We start from the raw sequence: 19101 nt of genomic DNA on the forward strand, positions 1-19101 counted from the left end.
TTTGGATCATCAACATCGAAATCTCACCAATCAACTTATTATATTACTTTCGAAAGATAGGACATACTCCCATCAAGAACATAGCTTGTTGATAGAGAGGAAGTAAGGACGAGGAGGAGAATAAAGAAAGAAAGATGTTGACCATATATTACTCCTCTGGTCATAAATACTTATCGTCGTGAACATAAATGGAGCACTTATCCTTTTAAATATTGAGATTTAAAACAGGAAAAAGACACATATTTATAGTATCGATCTAGAAAAAAATATTATTTTTCAATGTTACAATTTTACTATTATTCTAAATATATTATTAGAATTAAGTTAACAGTCAATGTTGCATTTTGGATACCACGTCCATATTCATCTAAGGTCCTGTTTGGCATAGATAAAATTTATAGGTTTTTTCTTATAAAACTGTTTATCTAAAAAATTGCTTATAGCTTCCGAGAACAATAGTTAGTTTATGAACTTAGTCAGCTTATCAGCTTTTAGTGTATTTCATTAGAAAATACATTATCAGAAAAGCCATAAGCCATTAATTAATTTAACGTTTGTTTTAACTTATTAACTTATCAATTCTTTAAAATAGAAATTACTGATAAGCAGAAACAAACTGGGTCTAAGAGAGAACCCAACACCAGATGCAAATGTGGCATTAATCCACCACGGTATACCAAGATGCAAACTTCGAGAAACAGGGGTCTGGATTACGACGGTCTGGGCGGTTGGAACTAGGATTTCAAAATGCGTTGATAACTGCTTGATATTCACGGTTACCGACCAATTTGCCGCGGTTCGTATTCAGAAATTGACCAATTTTCGGTTAAATTCAAATACAAAATTAAAAAAACATAAAAATTTGACGAAATTCAACCGATTTTTACAGAATTATACTAAATTACTGTTGAAAACCGCGAATATAGAAGAAATCGCTGGGGCTCGGTATTTGGTCTTGAATCGAATTTTGAAACTTTGGTTGGACCCCGGCGCTAGTTACCAAATAGCATTCTCGAGCTCGCGGAAACGCTATTTTGCTTCGTTCCCGAACTCTTCCGCCGCCTTCCTCGCGGTCGCGCCGTCGCCTCGCATCCTCCTCCTCAAATCCAACCTTTACCTCAAGCTCCCCTCCTCGGCATGGCGTCCGACACCGAGGGCATCGCGGCCCTCTTCTCCATGTACAACGACGACGAGGAAGAGGATGAGGACACCGACGAGCCCAACCTGCCTTCCTCGGCGCCGCCCGCCGCCACGGCGCCCGACCCTGCAGTACCCTCCTCGCCGCCGCTCCCTCAAGCCGGACGCGAGGACTCCAACCCTAGGCAGGAGCCCCCGTCCCCTCCCCTCTCCTCGGAGCCGGCCGGCCGCAAAACCCTAGCGAGCCCCAACCCTTCCCCGGCGCTTCCGCCGCTGCCCTCGCGCCGCTCATCCTCGCCTTTCGCGGTCTCGTCCCCCTCCCCGCTCCGGCCACCATCGTCCGCGCCGCCGGCCGACCTGCCACGCCCGCCGCGGCGTGGCGCGCTTGCCATCGTGGACTACGCGCACGATGAGATGGCCATGTCGCCCGAGCAGGAGGTAGAGCCAGTGAAGTATGTGTTTAGTAATTCTGCTCGGAATATGCTGGTTTTCTGAATTGATGTTGCTAGCTGCGGATTGGTTGCAGGATGGGGAGATCATGAACGGCGCACACGGATCCGGCTCAGATGTTCGGGCTGCTGAGGGTAAGTACCTATTTTGTCATGCTTATGTATTCTCTGCACTGTGTAATTTTCGATGTGACCATGTCCTATGTTGGGTCTACATTGCCAAGTTAACAATACATATCAAATAAAAGTAGTCCCAGCCAGTTTACAGAAAATGTGTTATGTAAGGATTTGTGTTAAAGTTCTTGGTGTTTTGGTTATACTATCAGTTTACTTTCATGTGAAGAACATGGATAGTAGCCACATCGTGATACACTAGTGGCAGAAGGCCTAGCAGAAGCATGAAACACCGCCAGCAGAGTTACAAATCTGAATGTATGATGATGTCACCTTGATGCTTAATTCAACTAGTCATGTACTAAGCTTCCATCAACTAGCAGTTAATACAAGATCATGAGGTGAAACAATTAAATAGAATGTTTAAGTAAGCTGATTATGCCATTTCTTGATATGTTTGTTGTTCAATTGCAGTTACACTTTGCTCTATTTCATCCTGATGGGGTTAATGTTACACAATTGTGTGATTCGTCTTATGGTAGAAAGGATTGTAACCTCTTTTGTGGCATGCGAATGAAAGAAAAAAATACTGTATGAGAATGAACTAGATTTAGTTGACTGTTGGCTAGTTTTTTTTGCTACCACACCTTTGTTTTGATAAAATCTTACCGGCTTTTAGTTAGATGACACACCTCGTGCTGTTGTTCGAATGAATAATTTTTGTTAAGAAAATTTGTTGGTGCTCTTCTATGAACTTTCTGATGAGTGAAATTTTGATATGTTGATTTTACCCTTTGGCAGGTTTGATAACAAGCATGCTCTTAAGACCATCCCTTTTCCGAACAGAGACCATTAAGAGAGATTCTTATTTTCATGTGTTTGCTATGTTCTTTTTAATGTTAGTAACCTTGATAACAACTAAGTAGATTCTTTAAACTTGCCCGGAGACCTTTCCTAAGTCAAATGTAGAAAGCTGTGAGCGTTTGACACAGCATATAGTACATTGTAGGTATCAGGATGTTGTGAAATGGACTTCATTTTACTTGCATGCACATGCCGTATGCTCTCAAGAATTCTTATGATCATTAGTTTGTACCAGAATTGGATGTGCAGCGAAGAATATGTGCATTTTCGATTCATTATTTTGTGCAGCCACCGGTGACATAGCTGTAATTCTTGATATTTTTTATACTTAACTATACTTAATAAATTAATGCTTGATGTACATATTCCTGACCTCTGTAGAAAAGTGTGCGAAGGTGCTATTTTCTGTTTACCTGTTTGGGGCAATTTAGTCATTACAACTTCAAACATCCTTTTAATTACTAATAGAGCCCTTCCTTACTCTTCTAGGGAATCTTGAAGAACGTACTGTCTCAGGTACTGTTCATATTATGACCCCAAATATTCAAGCAGAAATTCCTCAGCATCCCGATGCACCTGAGCAGAACCAAGTAGAGACAGATACAGCAATGGATGTGACTGGAGCAGAAATTGAAGATGCCCTGATGGAGGAAACTCCTGATATTTCAACTAATGGTGAATCTGATGATCCGTTGAGTCGTTTCCTTCCTCCACCTGTTGCTAACAAATGCTCTGCGGCATTACAGGTTTTCTTTTGACCAAATAATCATCCCACCTATTGTTTCAGCGTAAACTACTTAGTCGCATTTTCATACAAAATATCAGCTCCCTTTGGACCATCATGCTATTACGTTTGTCGAACTCCATTACCTACTTTTAAAAATGATGAAACCATTATGTTGGCCTGTTATGGTAAAGCACTGCTGAACAACCATATCATATATTTTCAGACGTGTTCCTACAACAAGGGTATTATTAAGAGTAGGCTATGCGATAGTCGATAGCTATGCTTCACCTGTTCTTATGCTTGATGTTACTTCATTTTTATGTATACCCTACATTCAATCATGCATATTTGTCCATGCAGTTGGACTTGCCTATTTATAACTATTTCTTCTAAAACTTTTGATAGTGTCGAAGGTGTTAGATATATATATTGCTATGTGTAATATTCTCAAACTATAAGGGGTTTCTTGCGTATTGTCACTTGTACATGTGTATATATACTAGCCCAGGGTCTCTAGGGAATACAAGTTGCTATTACTAACATGTTATATATAGCCAAAATTTAGGGTTAGGGTTCCTCTTCTCCTTGCGTGTTGCAACTTCATGCGTCTATCCTTTCTGACTACCGTTCATCTACAATAATTGTCAGATTCGTCTTCCCCCACCACCTTTGGTTCCGTTGCCCATCTCTCCCCTCCGAATCCGTTTGGATCCGGCCGTCGTCGAGTGTCTGCCTGCCTCTTCTCAGTTGGATCTCGTCACCCTCGTCGGGAGGACGGAGGTGCTCGGGCGGGACGCCGTTCCTCGCGCCGGGCCATCGCTTCCCGCTCGCCTCATCGGATTGGCCGGATCTGCCACGCGCCAGCCTTTTCGTCACCCCTGTTTTGATCTGCGTCGCCGGCCTTGGCGCCTCTGCTCGGAGTTGCCGTCCGCCGCTCATCGCAGCCGTCGATCTGCCCTTGGCCTCGAACAACGCGCTTGGCCGTCCGCGCACCTGGTCGTCCGCTCGCTGGCTGGCTCTTTGCCGGCCTCCTTTGCTGGTGGCCTCCCGTCGGCTACCTCCTCACCGCCGCCTCTCGGTTATGTTTGGGCAACTCTGAAACAGAGCCGACCTTTGTAACACAGCCCGAGTCGGAAAAAAAAAAAGCAAAAAAGGCAATTTTTTTGCTGCATTCGCCGCTTTCTTTGCGCTCTCGTCGTCGCTTGTCACTTTTCATTGTGCTCTCGTCGTCAACCACCAATTCTCCTTTGCGCTCTCGCCATCGTTCGTCACCTCTTCAGGATGTCGTCGAGCACCGTTTCAGTTCCTCGGTGCTCGGTGATCTTTGATGTTGCCAACTACTGGGACTTCACGCAGCACATGCACGTCCATATGAGCAGGCTTCGTCTTTGGGGTGTTCTCTGTGGTGACGTTCCTTGTCCGCCTTCCCTTGAGCTTCCGACAGCTTGTGCAGCCGACTGTCGACATAGGTGACAAAGTAGCTTTTGATGTCGCCACCGCTGCCTATGAGAAGGCTGTCTTCGCCTATCAGGAAGCTTTGGAGCTGTACTGTGATCGGTTGTCTGATGTGCTCAGTGGATGGTTGATGATGCTCGTGCAACATCTATTGATGATGCTCGTCCAACATCTATTCTGATTGCTAGTGTGGAGCACATGTTTTCTTCTGAGATTGTTGAGTTCTCTACTGCCTTTTAGATGTGACTCATCTTCGTCAGACCTATGAGCTGTCTGGGGATGCTCTTTATCTGTCTGTTGTTCGCTAGGAGCAATCTCTTCAGCAAGGTGATGCCACAGTTGATGCATTTCATGCTCAGATATCGGATGCGTGGCGTCAGTTGGACTCTCTTTCTGTTGCTGGGTGCAACTCTTGTCAGTGTTGCTTGGATCTGCGTGCTGAACGTGACTTTCGATGCCTCTACAAGTTCCCGACTCGCCTTTGTCCGGAATTCGAGCAGCGCCGAGCTCAGCTGCTTGCTTGACACCCTTGTGTCACGCTTGTTGAGGCTCTTACGTAGCTGCGCTCAGAGGAGACTCGTCTGCGTGGTTCTGGATTGCTGCTACTTCTTTCAGTGTTGGTTGTTCGTCCGTTTGTTGCACCTACATCTTCGACTACACCATCATCTCCTCCTCGTGTGACTCCTTCACTTGCGGCCTCTTCAGGTGGTGTTGGTCACCCTCGCTGTGCCTACTGTAGCAAGGATGACCATGTTAAGGCAAACTGCTACCAGAAGAAGAAGCGTCTTTGACGTTTCTTTGGTGCTTCTACCTCGACTACCTCCTCGTTGCGCCTACTTCAGCAAGGAAGATCATGTTGAGGCGAACTGCTACCAGAAGAAGAAGCATCTTTGATGTTTCTCTGGTGCTTCTATCTCGACTACCTCCTTGACTATCTCTTCGACTGACACTCAGTAGGAGATTGTGACGCTGCTTCGTCGCCTGGTTGCTACCTCTGGCTCTGTACTGACATGTTTTGTTGGTTCTGCTTCTCTCTTTTCCGTCATTGAGAGACCACCTTCTACATAGTTAGGTATTTCTCCTTGGATTCTTGATTCAAGAGTATCTTTTCATATGCCTTCTGATTCTTCCAGTCTGTCTTCGCTTCATCCTCTTATTTCTCCTATTCATGTCGTTACTGCTGATGTTACTTCTCTTTCTATTGCTGGTCAGGGCACCCTTAACACTTCTTTTAGTATTCCTTCTGTTGCTCATGTTTCCTATTGCTCATGTTCCCTAACTCACCATGCAGCTCATGCCCACTGGTCAGCTTAATGATCATGATTGTCATGTTATCCTTGATTCTGACTTTTGCTATATTCAGGATCATCGCACCTGTGCTTTGGTTGGTACTGGCCCTCGATGCCATGATTCTCAGCGTCTATTGGAGCTTGACTGGTTTCATCTTCCTTCCGTTGCTGTCGTCGGTCTTTCTGCTTCCTTCACTACAGGCTCTTTCCAGCAGCGGCATCATCATCTTGGTCATGTTTGCGGGTTGCACCTATCTTCATTAGTTCGTTGTGTTCTTTTAGGGTTTGTCTCAGGAGATGCCCTTAGATTGTTAGGGTTGTCAAGCTTGGTAAACGGGTTCAACTTCCTTATCCTTACAATGGGTTAGTGTCTCAATGTCCTTTTAATATTGTTCACTCAGATGTATGGGGTCCGGCTCCTTTCGTTTCGAAAGGGGGTCATAGCTACTATATTATGTTTACAGATGATTTCTCTTGCCACACTTGGATTTATTTCATACATTCTCGTAGCGAGGTGTTATCTATATATAAGCGCTTTACCACTATGATTCGCACTCAGCACCTATTTGTGTTTTTTGTGCTAACTCTGCTGGCGAATTTCTTTCAGTGCACCTTCGTTCCTTTCTTGCTGAATAGGGTACGTTATCTCAGTTCTCCTGTCTTGGAGCTCATGCTCAGAATAGTGTTGCTGAGCGGTAGCATCATTTCCTTAAGGCAGCTCGTGCGTTTATAATTGCCTCTTCTGTTCCACCTCATTTTTGGGCTGAGGCGGTCTCCACTGTCACATACTTGGTCAATATCCAATTCTCTTCTGCTCTCAAAGGAGGGATTCTTTTTGAGCGTCTATGCGGATGCCTTCCTGACTACTCCTCGCTTTGTCTTTTTGAATGTGTTTGTTACGTTCTTCTCGCCCCCTGTGAACGTATCAAACTGATCGCTCAATCTGTTAAGTGTCTTTCTTGGTTACAGTGCTAAGCATAAGGGTCATAGGTGTTGGGATCCTGTTGCTCACCGGATGCGTATTTCTCGTTATGTTACTTTTGATGAGTCTCGTCTTTTCTATCCTTGAACCTCTCCTTCCACTTCTTCAGATTCCTTGGTCGAGTAACTATCTTTTCTCACTTTTCCTACTGTACCTATCACTGTTTTAATCTCTTCCTCGGGCACTGTTGGCGCATTCTCCTATTGTGCCTTCTTCGGTACCTTTCACGCCTTTGCCCTCCACCTCACATGCTTTTTCTTTTGGTCTTGTTGAACCTTTTCCTTTCCACTACACTTGTCGTTTGTGTGCTGCCTCCTATTCTGTTGTGCCGCTTTCTGATGAGCTTTTGGTGATTATGTTCCTCCTTTTCTCTCCTCGTTATTCTCTTCGTGATCGCCATTCGATTCAGGCTCCTGGTTGCTTTGGCTTTGCTAGTGTTGTTCCTGCAGAGCCGTCTTCTTATCGTGATGCTGTTGTTCAATAGGAATGACAGCATATGATGGCGGAGGAGGTTGCTGCTCTTGAGCACGCCGTTATGTGGGATCTTGTTCCTCTTCCTACACATGTTTGTCCTATCACGTGCAAGTGGGTTTATAAGGTTAAGACTCGCTCTGATGGTTCTCTTGAGCACTACAAGGCTCATCTTGTTGCCCATGGTTTCCAATAGGAGTATGGTCGTGACTATGATGAGACTTTTGCTCTGGGTCCACATGACCACAGTGCGTACTCTTCTTGCTGTTGCATCTGTGCGTTGCTGGTCTATCTCCCAGTTTGATGTCAAGAATGCATTTCTTAATGGTGAGTTGCGTAAGAGGTCTACATGCACTCACCGCTAGGGTATTCTGTTCCTAAGGGTATGGTTTGCGCGTTTTTCTGTCATCATTGTTGGTTTTTTTTGCTAGTGCTCATTATCTTTCACTCTTTGTACACACTTCCTCTCGTTGTCGGACTCTTCTTCTCTTATTTGTTGATGACATGATCATTACAAGAGATGATTCTAAGTATATTGCATTTGTGAAGGCTCGTCTCAATGAGCAGTTTCTTATATCTGATCTTGATCCTCTTCGCTACTTTCTTGGCATTGAGATTTCTCCTATTTTTTTTTGGCTTCTTTCTATCCCAAGGGAAGTATATTCATGATCTTCTTCATTGTTCTTCTCTCACTGATGAGCACACTATTGAGACTCCCATGGAGCTTAACCTTCAGCTTCGGTTAACTGATGGTGAGCCTCTTGCTAATCCTACTCGTTACTGTCATCTAGTTGGGAGTCTTGTTTACCTTTGTGTCACTTGTCCTGACATTTCTCATACAGTGCACATCCTCAGTCAATTCGTTTCTGCTCACACTCAACTCCACTATAGTCATCTTCTGCGTGTTTTGCGCTATCTTCGTGGGACTATCTCTCGTAGTCTTTTTTTTCCTCGCTCCAGCTCTTTACAGCTTAATGCTTATTCTTGTTTTGGTTCGAACTGTGAATATTTACTTAGACTAATTTTCTACTGCTCCACTGCTTTTGCTGCAGCAAAAAATTAACAAGTTCCTTGCATACAAAAGGGCTGGAAAGAGCTTTAACGCTGAAGTGCGCAACAGAAAGGACTACAAAAATCCTGATTTTTTGCAGCATGCTGTGCGGTACCAAGAAATCGATCAGATAGGGACCCACTTCAGTAAAGACGTTTTTGATCCTTTTGGGTATGACAAAAGTGACTACTATGATGAGATAGGTATGTATATTTGTCCAATATACTATCATCTTGGGCTGTATCTTGCTGTTTGATAAACAATATAGCATTAGAATATAGCTTCCTTTTCGAGCTCAATATGAACAGTTGGTGCTTTCGGAGCTTTCTAATGCTAAAATCAAATAATTAAAGATTGCATTGTTCAAGCCACCTGGTATGTGCTTTCGGAGAAGCCTGTGAACTGGCCCCAAGGGTGCATGTGTGCTTTAACGCACATCTGATCCTGTACAGCTCTGAAGTTTACCTCAAACTTTGTATAGAATGCATTACAAGAGCTCGACTAGCTATATTCGGATCTGTATATATAACAACAAATTGGATGGAAGGGCAGAATATGGAATGATCTGGTGCGTGGTTGGCTTTATATTGAGATGAGAATATTTGATGTAATAAGTTATAAAAGAATTATTTACTTTTGAAACAAACACAATTATTTTATTTATTGATTATGTGCTTGTGCAGTCGCCAATATTTGTTATTCAAAATCAATGCAGCGGTTGCTCGAACATTCAGTTCTGTTTGCTTTTGTCATACATAAGGGTATTCCAATCGTGATCTTGTTTGTACCACATATTTACATGCAGAAGCTGATATGAAGCGTGAACTCGAGAGGAAGGAACAGGAGAAGAAAAAAAGTCCAAAAGTTGAATTTATTGCTGGAGGTGTACAACCTCCAATTAGTGCATCAATACCGAAGATTCCAGGTATAGTGAATATGTTGCAGTTGCATGTTCTGTTTGGCAAATTAATATCACATTTTTATTTTTAATATTTTGGCGCTCGTTATACACTCGACAGCTTTAGCTGGTGTGACTACACTCCCGGTACCTGCGGAAGGTGTACAAAAAGAAACTAGGCCAAACAAGAAGTCAAAATGGGATAAGGTTTTTAATCGACCAGTCAAGACATTATTTTTTTTCCAGATCTTCAGGGCTGACGTCTGTTTTGCTATTATTGGCTAGGTTGATGGAGATATTAAGAACCCTACAGTATGTAGTGGACACGACAATTTATCAACTGTTTCTGCGGCACTTTTGGCTTCTGCTAATGTTGGTGCTGGATTTGCTGCTTTTGCGTAAGTTGTGTTATTCAGCACAATTGTCTTCAATGTGTTCAAATTATCAATTAGCACAATGTTGTTTCTTGTTGTAGCAATCTTCTATCTTCTAGGTGTTTTCCTCCTTGCCGTTAGTCCTTGATATACCTTAATCGGATCAACCAATGCAGACATTCATATCTTTGGTCTCCTGCTTTGTTTATTTTTTCTTCTGTGAAGACAACTGCTTACATCGTGTTGTTTCAAACGTATGATAAAACTGTTCTTCCTTCAAATCATGTAATTTTGAACATCTCGTAGTAGTGCTATTATGGCTGAAATTATGTAGTGATTGTTTATTATGTAATGATGAGAAAGAGTCAGAGCTGATAAAGTAACCATGTGAATTGACAGGATGACAATATGAAATATTTATTTCCACGAACTGTGTATTTTAGTACCTCACCCCCTATTATTCTTTCCATTATACCTTTCTATTTTATTTTCCAGGCAACAAAAGCGAAAAGAGGCTGAAGAGAAGAGGGCAAGCGATTATAAGCCAGACAGAAGATCTTAGAGCTGCATCTTTTGTTTTTTCTTTTTGATCAATGAATGTACTAGGAACTGAGCATTTTATGCCAAGAAGAAGAAAAAGAACTGGGGGCATTCTGCCCCCCCCCCCCCCTACTATTGTATAGCCAAGAACTGTGTGTGTTGTCTTCAGTGTTCATTTGTCTGTGCTGCTAAAATGTTGGAATTTGTCAAGTGTTAACTAGCATCTCTAAGCCAAACAGTTCACTCTTAACAAAACTGATAATCACATTGCTCGTTGGCTCGTACGAATCCAACTTCGTCGGTTGGACTCCGCTCATGGTCTCCATGTCATGTTTCGGGGATGAAGTAACGCAGCCTGCAATTCGGCTGATGGCGAACACGCAGTGTAACAGTGCGGTGGAGGTACGAAATGCGTATAGCGTAGAGTGTGCTACAGAAGCACAAGGGCCCCTAAAGTTAACCCAACGACATCCCTCACCTAGTCACCTCAAATTCAAGGCTGGACTGCTGGAAACTGAAGTGACCACTACCAACTGGCAGGGCAACCACCTTATCTGGCACTTTGCGGCTGATTAGTCTGCTGAATTCACGCCCATCAATTCACCACAGTGCAGCAGACCACCAGGGCCCGTGGTCCGTAGATCTGGCAGGGGCAGGCAAGCAATTGCAATGGGACTTCGCTGTTGGCCTCTATCCGGCAGCAGTAACCGTAATAAATTACTCGTTGATTGGCGGGACCCAGCCGCGGAAGGGCACAGGACCCGAACCACGCCTGTCCGGCGAGTAAAAGTTAAGAGTTTTTCGCGTCGCTCGTGGCTTCCCCTGTTGTCGCTGAACACCATGGCACGGTCAAGGTTCACTTACCGACCGAGCTCCGGCGGTAATTCGGTTACCGCGGTTAAAAATTAAAAAAATTCGGACAAAATTTATTTGGTAAAATTTAAAATTTAGAAAAAAAATTGTGATTTTAGCCGTTCGGTAACCGGTCGGTTTGGACCGGTTAGCAATGGTTTTTGCGATTTATCGAGTGGTTTTCTTGAATTTTTCGTATTGTCAGTAACTGCTCGATTTTCTCGGTAACCGCTCGGTTTCCTCGATTTATCGAACGGTTTTCTCGATTTTCAATGAAGTTCAACAAAAAATTCAAAAATTATCTTAATATTGTAAAATCAATAACTAATTCATCTTAGCTTCAAATCAAGTGAAACAAATTTTGTTGGTTTCCTTGTAATATGATCTACATGATAAAAGTATTTATACTCATAAAAATTTCAAAATTTTCTGTGAGAAATTGTATTTGTTAAACCAAGTTAAATGCATAGTTTACTCTTTGCTAATCCAAAAATTATAAAACTAATTTTATTAGTCTTCTTACATGATCCTATGTCTTTTAAAAATACATGAACTTATGAATTAATTATTGTAACATGCATGATTATGTAAATGGGTTGCGACTAGATTAATTCATAACTGATCCATCACACCTCAAAAATTAGTAAAACCACTTTCATTAGCTTATTTATACTATGATTTACATAGGAAAAATAATAGTAGATATGAAAAAGTTAATTACAATGCTGTTTCTTAACATATTCACTTTATGCTTGTGAACTTTGTAAAAATTATAGAGAAATTAATAAAACTCTAAATAAAGTGAAATCAAATTTAAAGATTCTCTTAAAATACATTTTACACAAGAAAAATATGTATTTGCATGTTAAATTTTTCCTTAACATGAGTTAATAACTGAGCCACACGTTTCAATTTTTTTCAAACTTCCTCCCTATAGAATATGATGCAAACGACGTTATTTTTGAATTTTTTTTTCACAGAAGGTCTTAGAATTGTGTCTAGTTTTTTAAAGATTTTTTTTGAATGTTTTGAAAAAAATTTCGAATTTTTTGAATTCAAATTCGGTTACCGTTTGGTTTCTAAAACCGAACCGGACCGAGAAGGTCGGTTATCGCGATTTTTGAGCGGTTACCGTCAGTTTTTTGAACTATGGGCACGGTCGGCAGGTGTCTTACGACCAGCGGCAGAGGCGTAGCGGCGCATTTAGTGGGCTTTACTCAAGAAGCAAATTCTATATAAGATTTTATTTTTGTTTTTTTTCTGTTTTCTTCAGCCTAGTTATTGAATCATAGGATGTATGACATGGATGAGATCTTATAAGAATATTTCTTAACATGATTTTATAAAATTTACTTCCATCCACGCGGTCAGGCAGACATCTCTCATATCGCTTTCCTCTGTGGATCTATGTGCATGGCCCAACCGCGCGAGGACCTTGCTTCGTAGCATCATGGCCAGAGGCAGAGCCGATGGCGCTTGTGCTTCTCTCTTCGCTCTATGCAATCATCAATCGGACCACACAACACGACGAGCGGCCACCAATGGTAACTTTACTCTCTCTCGTGGGGCAATAGACAGAGACACACGCTGACGTGCACACTCGGTGCAATATTTTAATGACTGTTTGTTTCAGTCGAAGATTATAAAAAGTTAGATTGTAAGAAGCTGGTGGAATCTAAATTGCTGAATTGTTACAATATATAAATTGAATTGTTACACATTGAATGGTGATGATGACCTATTTATTTTAACTTATGATTTTAAATCACAATTTACAACCTCTAGCTGAAACAAATATAGCATTATAAGCGGTAAAAAAAGCAAATGTCCTCTGGTCTTGGACCAGGCCATCAGGTGACGCTGTAGATATCTAATTGGAGCAATTGTTCCATCGGTTAACCGGAATCAGGAGATGTTCTTGTACAATCCATTTTCCTTTTACTTGGCTCCGTGGCAACCTGAATGGTCGGATATCTGGTTTAACTTGTAACAATCGTACATTACAGAGTAATTTTTTTTGGGTGCTGATCGTAGTTATCCAAGGGGGAGAATGGTTGAAGGTGAAAATGAAGGTTTGTGTTCCTTCATGCGAAAGTTGAAAGTTAACTTTTGTGTTTAATAATTAACTAATTGTATTCTATTACTACTAACTTGGACATGATATCTGATCTACTAAACAATTGAACTTTGGGATCAATAAAAGGTGAAAAGTAATTAGTGCTACGAAGCTAGCATCCTGCGATCCGAAGATGAAATGTTGTAGCCCGAGCACGAGGTGAAAAACTGGGGTACTGCCGTACGGGACACCGGAGGGGCAGTTCGGTCCTAGCAAAAAAACCAACGGCCAGTTGCCCGGAAGGATTAAAAGAGAGGCGAGAAAGCATTAAACCCAGGAGCAAAACCGAAGGATAAAAAGAGAGGGGAAGAAAGAGAGCGTCACTACTGCTGCTGCTAGAGCGCTGGCCAGTGTGCGGAGTCGCTCTGCTAGTGTCTTTCTCTCGCCGTCTGTCTCCCTCTCCCCAATCCTCGCGACTTTTTCTCTAACAAATTTCGTCCCGGTTCGTGCAAAGTGCGGCTGCCGGTGGAGACGTTTCCACCACCTGGCTGGCTTCTTCTTGCCTTTTCGAGAGACCAAGAAGGAGAAGCGAGCGAGCACGCAGGAATCGATCACACAGAGTCCGTGTGCAGCGGCCGGCTGCTTAAGCGAGGAGATCGTGCTGCTGCGAGACCGAGAGGCAGGGCACTTCGTGTCCCGTTTCCTGCGGTTTCTTTCGTAGGAAAGGGGGAATGGCGGAGGTGAAGCTGGATGAGATCAGCCATCCGCCCATGGAGCAGCTCCAGGGGTTCGAGTACTGCATCGACTCCAACCCTCCCTGGGGTGCGTCTCGAAGCTGAGAGTTAAAAGACTTTCACATTTCGGTTGGGATTCCGCTCTGAATCGTGTTCTTTTTTTGCTGTCCAGGCGAGGCGATCATACTGGGCTTCCAGCACTACATACTGGCGCTGGGCACGGCGGTGATGATCCCCACGGTGCTGGTTCCCGCGATGGGCGGCGACGATGTGAGTAGCTCCTGCCTTGCGCTTCTCGAGCTTTGTGTCGGTTCTTGGCAGCATCAGTTTAGTGATGTGATGTTTTGGGGCCTTCCGTTTGGGTGCTGCTGCCTGCTGGTGGTTGTGTTGCAGGGGGACAGGGTGAGGGTGGTGCAGACGCTGCTGTTCGTGACCGGGATAAACACGCTGCTGCAGTCCCTCTTCGGGACACGGCTGCCGACGGTGATCGGCGGGTCGTACGCGTTCGTGATCCCGATAGTGGCCATCATCCAGGACTCGTCGCTCGCGGGGATACCCGATGGCCACGAGGTGAGCAATTGCTCGTGTCCATTCTGCTGTTTCTGACGAGGAGGTGCTCTAATCAGCTGTTGTTCATCTGTGATTGAGCAGAGGTTCCTCCAGACCATGAGGGCGATACAGGGTGCACTGATAGTGTCCTCTAGCATTCAGATCATTCTGGGCTACAGCCAGCTGTGGGGTATTTTCTCCAGGTGCTTCTTCACAGTTCACACTGCTAAGCATTCTAGTATCTTGGAAAAAAATGCCCAAGCAGTAGTAGTGTTTTAGAACATATTGCTTCATATGCATTTCAGTTCAGTCAGTGGCTAGGCACTACTGATGGTCATAGGTGCTATTTTCAGATTCTTCAGTCCAGTGGGGATGGCCCCAGTGGTTGCGCTGCTCGGATTTGGCCTTTTCGAAAGAGGATTCCCTGTGGTACCGCTTGCTTTGTCTCCATATTCATTTCGTATTCGCAATTTGTCCGCATGACGCAAGACGTGTATATGTTGATAAAGAATAGTTCGTTCATTCAATTGATGTCTGATATTGCATCAGGTTGGGAGATGCGTTGAGGTTGGGTTGCCAATGTTGATTCTCTTTGTCGTGTTTTCTCAGGTTTGACAAACAAACTCCAGTTATCTCAGTCTTTACTATCGCTCAAATTCAGCCTGAGAAGTTAAACATGTCTAATTTTTGCGTTTAATTCTTAGTATCTGAAGAATGTACAAATAAGAGACATTCCCATACTGGAAAGGTTCTCCCTTTTCATCTGCATCACATTGGTCTGGGCATATGCTCAAATCCTCACTTCAGGTGGTGCTTACAAGCACAGCACTGAAGTGACTCAGATCAACTGCCGCACTGACCGAGCTAATCTGATCTCTTCTGCCCCATGGTTAGTCCCCTTGCCAATCTTATCCCTGATTCTATCGTGTAAATGTGAAAGGTTCAAAAGTAAAGATGTTCTATGTTCTACCTAGTATCAGGAGCTTCGCTATTCATACAGTTAGAGATTATATAACGGAGTCAAATTTTGTAAATTTTAACCAATTTTTAGTCTAAACAGTATATGTGTTCAATGAATAAAAGTAGCATTGTTAGATTTGTTTGAAGGTACTCATGGTTTGAATATCAATAATATATCATAAGGAAACAATGTTCAAAGTTCAATTTTGGAGACCGTGTGAAGTCAAACCACACACTCCATTCCAATGGGGGTAACAAAGAATGCCAGATTGGTCCCACAACCTTAGTGCAATTTATCTCACAGTTTATTCTTTTTCTGCACACTGATATATTTACTTGTTCCAGGATCAAGATCCCTTATCCTCTGCAATGGGGGGCACCAACCTTCAATGCTGGCCAATCATTTGGTATGGTGGCTGCTGTTTTGGTCTCACTAATAGAGGTGATGCCTCTAGTTGCATTGCAAGTTTGAAGGATTCATTGCTTTCAGTCTCACTAAAATGGAGCATTGACCTTAACAATGTCTCTCTTGGACAGTCCACAGCTTCTTACAAAGCTGCAGCTCGTCTTGCAAGTGCGACTCCACCCCCAGCTCATATCCTGAGTAGGGGCATTGGGTGGCAGGTAAATACTTTCTTGGACCCATGTTTGTTCTCCTTTTCATGTTCTGTCAGCTGTTGAAAACTGAAAAGATGCTCTGTGAACTAACAGGGAATCGGTATCCTTCTTGATGGGCTATTTGGAACGGGGACTGGCTCCACTGTCTCAGTGTGAGTTTGTATGCCATTTTTTTCATTATTGTGACTTTACGGATATTTCCTCAAGCCTTGATACTACCTGGAACAACGCAGCGAGAATGTTGGGTTGCTAGGATCGACAAGGATTGGGAGCCGACGGGTTATACAGATCTCTGCTGGTTTCATGATCTTTTTCTCCATGTTGGGTGAGCCACTGTTCATCATCTAGTAATTGAATGTTTGCAGATTATGTCGCCGAAAGTGGACAGTTCCTAAATTTCCATTTATCTCGTGCAGGGAAATTCGGTGCACTGTTTCTTTCTATCCCATTCACAATCTTTGCAGCCGTGTACTGCGTCTTGTTTGGACTCGTTGGTTAGTCATCCTGATTCCTGCGCCATCTGATATGAGTAATGTGGGCAGCCCACGCTTTGGTTATGTCTAGACTGACGCTTTGCCTTTGTCCGACTTTCAGCTGCAGTGGGGCTGTCCTTCTTGCAGTTCACTAACATGAACTCCATGCGCAACCTCTTTATTGTCGGCGTCTCCATCTTCCTTGGCTTATCCGTGCCGGAGTACTTCTTCCGGTACACCATGGCTGCTCAACGTGGTCCTGCGCACACAAAAGCTGGATGGGTTCGTCTCCCTTTACCGTTCAAAGTCAAACACCTAATAAGATAGAATCATAGGACTAGTTTCAGGAATACCTCTTCTTCTGAAGATCCTCGTTAACTTTGTATGACTCGAAATGCAGTTCAACGACTACATCAACACCATCTTCTCGTCGCCGCCAACCGTTGGGCTCATCGTTGCCGTCTTCCTAGACAACACGCTGGAGGTGAACGAGGCCAAGGACCGGGGGATGCCGTGGTGGGTGCCGTTCAGGTCGTTCAAAGGGGACAGCAGGAACGAGGAGTTCTACAGCTTGCCCTTCAACCTCAACCGCTTCTTCCCTCCCTCTTAAGCCGCGCAATCTGGTGGAGGAAAAAAGAGGGACGAAAATGAAAGTTCGCTCGCCGACGTGGTTGTGTGCATGTTTGTTCGCGAAGAACTCAGAATGCTGAGCAGAGGCGTATTAGAGGTTGCCATTGTTTCATTCGTTTGATTTGTTGTTCGTGTTTGCAGTCGCAACGTGCTGGCTTGCCGAACCCACACTGCCACACAGTGATAATGTGTTTGCCCCACCCTGCAAAAATGGTCGACCACCGTTGTACTTCGGTGCATATCATCGGGTGCGCTAGAAGTAGCTTTAGAGTTGTTATCTCCAAGTCCAAGCGAATGTTGCTCGCGCCTGACCTGACAAACAAGGATAGAGCAGGGAACCGAACCCGTATTGGACTGACCTGGCCTGACCTGACGTCTGAAGGAAAGAGGCAGACCTTGGTGCTGGATGCGCACGCTCCACTCCAGGGCGCACGCGTCCGCTCTGGCCCGTGCGCTTGACCGCGGCAGAAGCACCATGGAGTGGAGTGGCTCACTGCACTGCCCCTGGTCGCGTGGAGCAGCTGCCGCCGCCGGGTATCCGCCTTTCAAACAGGTAAAAAGTACAAATATCTGTATCTGTTAATAATGTAAAGGAGATCTCAAACCATTAAAAGACATGTATCACAAACTGAACTAGAAATGTCTTCGTCGGGTCGTGTTTCTCAATCGCTAAAAAAGGTCTAAACGGGGCTCCGTTGTTCCTCCGTTCAACGACGGAGAAGTGGCTCAGCATCTCATCCCGCTAGCCCACGCCCACATCCCTACCACTTACAACGGCACCCGCGCAAGGTAGGCCCATCAGGAGCAGGACATCCTCCAGCGTGGGCGTCATCTTGCCGCACGGGAGGTGGAACGTATGCGTCTCAAGACGCCACTTGTCGACAAGGGCCGCAAGGAGGACCCTGATGTAGCTGAATCGCATCACCGCCTCCGAGACCCCCGCCAACGCGTCCACCTCCACAAGCTGACACAACGGAAGTAGGCCCACAGCACACAACATGCAAACATACTACATTTAGCGACTAATATCGTATCTAAATCCGTATAAAATCGTAAATTCAAAATTAACAAACCTCGGGATCCAACGCTCATCAATCCTCATGAGCTCATATGACACACAAGGTCAAAGTAACAAGAGGTCCTCAGCCTGCAACGAATGGTGCCTGACGTCGATCTATGGGTCGAGCAGCTCCAGTTACGTCATACCTGTATGTTCATAAATTATTTATATTTTTATATGCAAAACAAACAAAGAGTAAAAAGTGTCAACCGGTATAGACCTGGTCTAGACTGGTCTTTATTTGTGAGAACTGAATAAGTAAGCATCCAACATATAACATGGTATAATAGATTGTTCAAATCATACATAAATATATGAGCAAATCATAACATAACACATTACAACCTCGCACATTGTGACCGTCTTGGTACTAACACAATAAAGTACAATAGTGTGTATATGAATATCCATCACATCATAAATTACAACATCAATCGATCTCAATGAGCCGACGAAGCCGACAATAGACGACTACGAGGACGTCTCCTATCTGCAACAGACCCGGAAGGACCTGCTTCCCTGAGATTCACATTTGGGATACCAACGGTGTATTTTTTGTAAATGTGTCCTATTCTGTTACACTTGCTGCACCATTTCACGTGACGTCCAGTTTTTATTTCATCCATGTCATTACGAAGCCTCGTAGTCCAGCGTTGCTCCTTTTCTGCTTCATCTTGTCAGGATCAAGTATGAACTCAGCATCGGGCCCAGGTTCTTTCATGAAAGAACCATAAATCTCAAAACCATAGACCTCATAGTTCCAAATGTTGAACAGAGCTTCCTTCTTAAAGTAGTCAAAGACGTACCTTCAAGTCCTC

At 43.9% G+C, this 19101-nt stretch overlaps 2 protein-coding genes across 2 annotated transcripts; both read left to right on the plus strand.

Annotated features, from left to right (window-relative positions):
• Positions 1 to 975: 975 nt before the first annotated feature.
• LOC133921267 (uncharacterized) lies at positions 976 to 10635 on the plus strand. The gene is made up of 8 exons (XM_062366071.1): positions 976 to 1575; positions 1664 to 1721; positions 3054 to 3310; positions 8541 to 8742; positions 9345 to 9464; positions 9559 to 9644; positions 9723 to 9835; positions 10307 to 10635. Exons 1-8 carry the CDS (start codon positions 1138 to 1140, stop codon positions 10371 to 10373), a joined length of 1341 nt encoding a protein of 446 aa, XP_062222055.1. The 5' UTR covers positions 976 to 1137; the 3' UTR covers positions 10374 to 10635.
• Positions 10636 to 13584: 2949 nt separating this feature from the next.
• LOC133921275 (nucleobase-ascorbate transporter 2-like) lies at positions 13585 to 17562 on the plus strand. The gene is made up of 14 exons (XM_062366084.1): positions 13585 to 14081; positions 14166 to 14263; positions 14387 to 14563; positions 14645 to 14745; positions 14896 to 14971; positions 15092 to 15151; positions 15247 to 15431; positions 15848 to 15944; positions 16040 to 16126; positions 16214 to 16272; positions 16354 to 16445; positions 16537 to 16614; positions 16715 to 16875; positions 16994 to 17562. Exons 1-14 carry the CDS (start codon positions 13991 to 13993, stop codon positions 17201 to 17203), a joined length of 1572 nt encoding a protein of 523 aa, XP_062222068.1. The 5' UTR covers positions 13585 to 13990; the 3' UTR covers positions 17204 to 17562.
• The last annotated feature ends 1539 nt before the right edge of the window (positions 17563 to 19101 follow it).

Source organism: Phragmites australis, chromosome 1 (assembly GCF_958298935.1).
Source record: "Phragmites australis chromosome 1, lpPhrAust1.1, whole genome shotgun sequence".
Classification (NCBI taxonomy): Eukaryota; Viridiplantae; Streptophyta; class Magnoliopsida; order Poales; family Poaceae; genus Phragmites; species Phragmites australis.

Coding starts and splice junctions, on each gene's coding strand:
- LOC133921267 (XM_062366071.1), top strand. CDS start 1,138: ATGGCGTCCGACACCGAGGGCATCGCGGCCCTCTTCTCCATGTACAAC. Junction 8,743..9,344: donor TGACTACTATGATGAGATAG/GTATGTATATTT, acceptor ATTTACATGCAG/AAGCTGATATGAAGCGTGAA. Junction 9,465..9,558: donor ATCAATACCGAAGATTCCAG/GTATAGTGAATA, acceptor TACACTCGACAG/CTTTAGCTGGTGTGACTACA.
- LOC133921275 (XM_062366084.1), top strand. CDS start 13,991: ATGGCGGAGGTGAAGCTGGATGAGATCAGCCATCCGCCCATGGAGCAG. Junction 14,082..14,165: donor CGACTCCAACCCTCCCTGGG/GTGCGTCTCGAA, acceptor TTTGCTGTCCAG/GCGAGGCGATCATACTGGGC. Junction 16,127..16,213: donor GTAGGGGCATTGGGTGGCAG/GTAAATACTTTC, acceptor GTGAACTAACAG/GGAATCGGTATCCTTCTTGA.